The sequence below is a fragment of the Argiope bruennichi genome, chromosome 4 (assembly GCF_947563725.1).
Source record: "Argiope bruennichi chromosome 4, qqArgBrue1.1, whole genome shotgun sequence".
NCBI lineage: Eukaryota > Metazoa > Arthropoda > Arachnida > Araneae > Araneidae > Argiope > Argiope bruennichi.
The window spans coordinates 136,000,989-136,008,773 of record NC_079154.1 but is presented as its reverse complement, the minus strand read 5'-3'; the positions used below and the strand labels follow the sequence as shown (position 1 = coordinate 136,008,773).

Here is a 7,785-nt window from a genome sequence, read left to right as displayed (position 1 = left end):
TGTATATATATAAAAAATTGTTTACCAATAAGAATAAAAAAAACCTTGAAAATTAACATAAATAAGAATTGCTGATATTTCAGGAATAAAATAACATTGAGAAAACAACTTATGAAGAATCATTAAATTAGTAACAAATTATAACATTTCTTTAATATAACATTTAACCCTATGAGCCCTGACTGCAACATTTGATAGGGGCCTGACTTAGGTGCTTTGAGACAATTAAATAAGCACTCATGGAGAAATACCTTTCACCTCTTAAACTCATTTAACTGCCCCAAAATACTTGACAACATCAGGCAAATGGGGCTCCTATGGTTAAATGCGAGTAAAGAGAAAGAATCAATTTAAAAGAAATGAAACATTTTAAAACTGTTTAGCAAAATAGGTTTCTAAATATTAGGCAAAATGCAAAAGTTTTATTATTTCAAGATAGCACAACTAATTTAAAAAGAAAGTCTAAGAAGAATGATCAATTTTTCTGTTATATTCAGAGACTTGTAAATGAAATTACTTGTAATTTCTGAAACAGGTGCTCTGCATCCACTATTAAATTCTTAATTTTGTATATAAAAAAGTTTCGCATTTCAAAACTGGCAAATAACTAAATATGAAATAACAAATTTACCAATAATTAAATACACATCCACAATTTGCTCTCACTTGCAACATAAATTAAACCAAACAAAAAATGACAGAAGAATATGCAGATTTTAAATTTAATAAATGATTTTTAAAACTTAATTTTGTTAAATGAAACAAAGAATTTTGTTAAATAAAGAAATGAATAGTATTGTTTAAAGGCAAGTTTCATGTCAAATTCATAATTTAAAAAAATTCAAAAATTAGTACTAATCAATAATTACAAATGTAAAATAAACAATATCTTTTTCATGCAATACAGAAATAGTAAAATTTCTGAAATTATAAAAAAATAATGAATATGATTAATAGAAGAAATTCTATATTTTTCTTTCTTTTTTAGTGATAGCATTTACTCAACAAAAATGTTGGCATAAAATGTAACTTTTCTGGGGGAAGGGGGAGATTATCACTTTTTAAGAGATTAAATTTTACTATTGCTGAGTTTACATAAAAAAATATATATATTAAAATTGCAATTCAGTTCTAGAAATATTTTCTAATGGGTTCACCTAAAATTTTTTCCATTTCTGTAATTACAGAATTACATTCTTGTTCAACTTCAGTACTTTCATCTTCCATAATTTCTGCTAAGAATGGTATGGATTCAGGCAATAAAACAAGATAGTTATCTCCCATTACAGTAACAACCTCTCGAATCACTTGGATAGTAGCAAATCTTACTACTGGAGAATCATGTCTTGTTTTCAATAAAATTTGATAGTTTAGTTTCTTCCATAATGTGTTATCAGATACAGTGGCCATAAATCGAGCAATGCAACTAGATAAATAGTTACTAATCCTCTTTTGGTAAGATTTTTCATCAGCACTCGTTAAATTCTCCAATTGGTCAACCAATGGTTGCATTAAGAAATCAAAGTTATCTTTATCTACAAGTTTATTATCATCATGAAGGAAACAAGTGTTTAGAGTTTCTAAAATATTATTAAGATACTGATATAACATACCAGAATTATCAGCAAAGTCAATAGTTTTGGTTTTAGATACATTGTTTGAATCTAAATCTGAAGCAGCATGTTTCAGGAAAGTTTTAGCTGGTATCAGGAATAAACTTTTCAAGCTCTTTGATAAATGGCATGTTAGATTATAGAATGTGAAACGTCTGAGTTTCAATTTTGGTATAGTGGCTGTGGCCCAATGATATAACTTTTGGAAGAAATTGTAAAAATTAGATACAGGCAATTTCATCACAAAAGTTTTCACAACAGAAATTATACTCGATTCAATAGGAGAAACAGGTTCATTTAAATCTGAAGAATTACGAAAATCAAGCAACTCGATACAAAACTGTTCTATTTGAGAAGAATATGTTTCAACATCGGTATAAGAACAATTATTCAATTTACCCTCTAATATGGTCATTAATGGAACAATAGCATCATGATCCAATGTTTTTACGCTTGAGTAACTACCATCAATAGCTGTCAATAAAATTCTTAAATCAACATCTTTGGCCAAAACTGTCTGAAAAGCTAGAAGTTTTTCATGGAGCACTTTTTTATTAAATTGGATATATTTTGAAGAAAGCATGCAAATACCAGTAACAATGGACTGCATATAACAACTTAAAAACACACCAAGATTTTCCACAATGTTAAACAAAGCTGTAACAATTCCCAAAATTAGGCAGTCATTCAAAGACAGAGTTTGGTAATCAGACAAAAATCCAATAACTATAGGCATGAAAGTATTTAATTGAGGTAACACATCAATATTTAATGAACTGCATAATTGGGCAAGACAAAGAAGGGCATTTACAGTCAATGCTTCATTTTCATTATCTTTCAAAATCTGTATTGTCACATTTAACACTTTATGGAATTTAGAAGGATATTTAGCACCAATAACTTTTGTTAGCAAATGTAAAGCATACAAAGCTGTTTGTTGGTTCAGTATAGAATTTTCTTCCATAGAAGCCAAGTCTTTTTTTTGCACAACCTTTAACAGAGGATTTAAAAGTTTTAACAAAGGCTTATGGTTTTCTTCTGTGAAAATATATTGCTGCTGTTCTAATTTAATGTTCAGCAATTCAATAGCCCTTTTTTGGATGGCTGCTTCAGGGTTTTTCAGTAAACGTCGAACAACTCGAATAAATAAACTACCAGGAAGCAAAGCATTTATATGTCCAACCAAATCAAACAGCAATGGAAATAAGCTGTAGGCATTCTTACTTTTATCTGTGTCCAGATGCTTTGCATTTCTTTGATGTTGTAAATAGTTTAAAGATTTTTCTAACAATTCTTCATACTTTTCTTCTAAGCTGAACAACGCTTTTGTATCTAATTCTGATACCTGACTAACAAAAACTTGTGATGAAAGCCATATGTTGATACACGATAAGACATTACATTTATACATTTGTAATTGCTGATCTGAATGAGCTGACACATTGAAAGGTTCAGTAAAATTATATGATACTTCCTGTTCTAATGCAGATTGTTCCTTATGATCAGGCAGCATTGACAAGAAATTTAATAAATTGATGCAAGTATCAATTTGAACGGATGGAGTAAATAATTTGAGTAAGTTTATAGCAAATTCCAAAGTAGGGGCATTTTTCCATTCACTTTCATCACTTGATAACATACTGTGAAATACAGTAGCATACTGATCACATATCTGAGCTAAAGGTATCCACAGGTATTGTGAAGGTTCAAGTGTGATTATTAATTTATGGAAGAGAGGCAACTGTCGATGTTGAGGAATATCAGAAAGGGAGTCCACAAACACACGAATAACAGAAGCAACAATTTGCATTGCATCATTTTCTTTCTGGAAACTGCTAGCAGCAAGCAAAGATGGAACAATTGTCTCAATAGTCTGTGAAATAACTTGAAAACTGTAACTATCATCTTGACGTACAAGGCTAGATCCCATAAAAGTAAAAATTGACATAACATTACTAAGCACATATTCAGGAAACATAGTTGCAGCTAAATTCAGCAGAAGTAATGACTGGTGATGTGTTTTAGGATTTGTTGAAGATCTAATACATTGGACAATCAATTCAACTTTGAATTGTCTTTCATCTAATCTATTGCTACCCAAATTCTGACAGCAATTATGTATAGTAGATAGAATCAATTGTTTTACATATTCTACAGGAGACCGAGAATCAAAACTCAAGGTTTTGTTCAAAAGATTGAAAAGCTCAGGGATTAAAAGTTCCCTTTTGTCTAATTTTGATTTGCTTTGTATGATTTCTAATAAAACAGTTATTTTTTTCCAAGTCTTGCCTTCAACCAAATTTGAATTGTCCTCTTTAAATTTTAACTTCTTCAAATCTTTTAAAGTAGTTTGTTTTAGTGAAGTTTCTTTGTCTTGGAATTCTTTAATGATCATATAAGCAAAAGTAGATAATTTTTCTAGAACTTTTTTCAGTTTGACACCAACATTTGATGATGAATTCAAATAAAAATCCAAAAGGGTATCAAGCAATTTCTTTTGAACTGTAATAGATGGAATTGCTATAAAGAATTCTCTTGTTAAGCACTTTAAAATTAAAGTTTGTAGAGACCTACTCTCTGTATTATCAAATTTAATAAGTTGCACACATTTAAAAAAAGTTTCAGTTTCTATACAGTTGTCCTTCAGACAAACAGCAGTTATGGATGAGAATTTCTGAATCAACAATTCCAAGACACTTATGTACAGTTGATCACTTGAAGATTTTCTTTCAATAAAATAAAAGAGATATTCATTTAATAAAGGAATATATGCTGATAAAAGACCAGCACTTTCAGTTCCATGCAAACATAACAAAATAGTTAATTTAATTGAATTAGGTGAATTTTTATCTGATAAGATTTTAATAAATTCTTCCAAGACAGAATGCTGACTTTTGAATTCAGATACACAGGTTGAATTTTGTAAACTATAAACTTCTGCAGCAGGATTCAACCACTTATTAACAATAAAATAACATTGATCATTATCTAAAGAAATTTCTTCACAGCTTTCATTAATATATTCTGCCAAAACTTCAAAAGCAGTATTTGATTTCTCTGCTTGGTGCAATAATGATGATAACAATTCTAAGCCAGTTTTACAAACTTCTGTATCAGGTGAAGCTATAGCCTTCAGTAAACAAATAAACATTTGACCATTATGAAAAAACCAATCTAATGTAGTAACATCTTTACAGGATTCTATGGCAGTTTTCAGTGCAGCTGTTTGGAGATTACAGGGAATAACATCAAAAGGATTTGACCACAAATGTGATAAAAAGCAAAACAAATGATGAATTGATTCAAACCTGGTTTGTAATAAGACTGTAAGTAATAGCTTGAAACTCTGTACAGATAATTTACAACTAATAATTTGGTTAATACAAAATTCATACATTAATGTCAAAATTGAAACTGAAGTAAATCGAGAATTATTTTCCTTAGGTAGCCATAAATTATTAGATAAACTGAAATCTAATTTCACTTCTATTATTATCTTGTAGAATGTATAATAAACAGCTAAACTAGGAAAATATCCTTTTTGAAGTGCTTCAACATATTTCTCAGAGAGCGTTTCTTCATCAATACTTTCAGAAAATTCTTCATCCAATATCTTATGAGTTGTTAATGATTTAAAGAACGTTAGCAAATGTTCAATCCAAACAAATTTTTGCTCTAATTCATCATCAGAAACAAGTGCATACCCAACAGTCAATGTAAAAATGAAACCAATTGAATTGTTCGCTTTATCTTCACTTTTTTGCATCAAAAATATTAGAAAAAGGGATTTTGAAGAACTATCTAATAGAGTAATATATTCTTTAATAGAAGAAATAATAGAAAAATTCATCTCAAGTAAAACTTGATCCGACATAGGCTCCTTGTCACTTCTAAAATTTGAAGTGATGAAATCTTCTGGTACATGAAGCACCTGAAGAATAGGAAGAAAAGTCTTAAGTTTTGAACTCATGATTTGATGAAATCCTTCACTTGTGTCAGTTTGAAGAGGAAATATAAAGGGCATAAGAGTAGAAAATATCTCAAAAGCTAAATGGCCGTCATTGAGATAATATTCACATATTATATCCAAACATTTCATTTGCACTTGATACCAATCCGATTTCCTATTGATTTTTCTTTTAAAAATTTGCTCAAAAGCCACAAGAAGTTTCTGCTTATCAATAAAGTCCAATAGAATTTGAGGAGAGGCCAAGACTTCCAATACAACATGAGGGCAATCATCACTTAATCTGTCATAAAGTGTGCTCTCAATAAAGCTCACATCAGAAATTTGCCCTAACGCTGCTTGTTTTAACAGATATCTCATTGAACTCTTCCTAATATGAGCATTTGCATGATTAACACCCAGAACCAAAGTGGTTTGAGTATCAACAACCACTTTATTTTTCAAACTACTAACTGATTCATTAATTAATTTACAAATTTTGTTTTTATGCTTCCCATTTTCCTTTTTAAAATAGATTTCTACAGCTTTATCAAAATATTCTGGGTATTTATTTTCTAAGCTTGCTAAAAGCATTTTAGCTACCCTTTCCATTGACTTTCCATTCCGTTCCGTTTTACTTTGCAGCTTCAAATAGATTTTCAGAATTAATTTAACAAAAATAACAACATTCTTTTCATTCAGTTTTAGAGATTTCACTAAAACTATGCAAAACATTGTTGAGTTCTTACATTTCTTTAAAGAAGGTTTACGTAACTCTGAACTTAATGTGTATGGTACAGCCTTCTTGATAATTGCTCTAATCAGAGATGAAACATCATAATGTTCTGACATATATACAAAATGATCCATATAATCTTCAATAGAGATTAATAATTTCAAAAATTTATTTGGCATCTTTTTTACTGACTGCTGTTGGAATATCAGTACCAATAATTCAAATGCTTCTGTTGCTAATTCAGGTTTAAAATTTTCAAAAACTTTAGTCATTAATTCAAAAAGCACTATATCTGCTAACTTTACTTTCATTACAATTGCTGATATAATTAAATATGATGAACACATGCAATCATAATGACCGGATTTAAGACCTTCCGAAATGTATGGAAACAAAAAAGTGACCATGCTATCAGTTACGTATTCACATTTGCATAGAGCTTCGTAGACGGACAGCATAGCGAAAGAGACAACTGGATTTGCAAGAGATTCACAGCTTTTGAAAACTTTTAAGCTATTGGGAACCATATCACAGATAAATTTTTTGAAACCTCTATCACCATTGATACGATTCAAAATTGCCGACTTTTCAAGTGGAACGCCAGATTTTTGCACAGATAATAGCCAAGACCATCGACAGTTTGGATCATTAAGATCTAGAAGTTGCACAATACGAACAAATGTAGAAGAGTAGTAGTGAGGTAAAGCACAAGCCATTAGATCATCTGTATTATACAGATGGATATGGAATCGATATATCAGCCACTCCAATGCTTCATGGGCAGCTCTAAATGTAACAAGCGGCGACAGCATTCGAAGAAATTCAGTTATCTTTTCATCCAATTTCTTATTGACGCTAGCGGTTTGAACAGATCGTTCCATTTCCTTGTAAGTAACATGAAATAGATTCTGTTCGAATTTTGAAAACATTGGATTGGACAATTTAAGTTTTTCTAGTCCATTTGTTCCATAAGCAAATATTTCATCTCGACCCAAACTAGCAGCATCTCGATAGTCAAATAAGAAAGACTTTCTTAATTTGTCTTGAATAAGCAAATTTGATTGAGGAACAGCTAATTTCTTGAGCTGTCTCGCTAAAGCAGTTTCTCCAGCCATGTTGATAATTTTTTCTTAACAATCTACGATCAGAGAAAAGAAATTTCCATACCATAAAGTAGCGTAAAAATTAAATTCACACACACGTTGCCGAGTACAGTTAAAAACAGTTTTGGTGGTTGAAGTTAAAAACAGTTTCGGTGGTTGAAGTTAAAAACAATTTTTAATGGGTGCAGTTAGGCTAAGCATCACTGATCGAATTAAATGGCACTGGAAATACAAGAAAAAATTCAATTAAGCTATATAATATAAATATGTGGATAATTTTTTTTTAAACCAAATAATATGTTAGAGGGCATTCACCAAAGTTAGTTGAAGCGAAAATGGGTTCAAGGGATAAGTGGTGTACCGTCCACTATTTTTTGAATAGCAAAT

General features: G+C 30.2%; 1 protein-coding gene across 1 annotated transcript; it reads right to left on the bottom strand.

Moving 5' to 3' along the window:
- LOC129965840 (HEAT repeat-containing protein 1-like) lies at positions 1-7,497 on the bottom strand. Its single transcript, XM_056080059.1, has one exon. It carries the CDS (start codon positions 7,408-7,410, stop codon positions 1,132-1,134), a length of 6,279 nt encoding a protein of 2,092 aa, XP_055936034.1. The 5' UTR covers positions 7,411-7,497; the 3' UTR covers positions 1-1,131.
- Between the last annotated feature and the right edge of the window lie 288 nt (positions 7,498-7,785).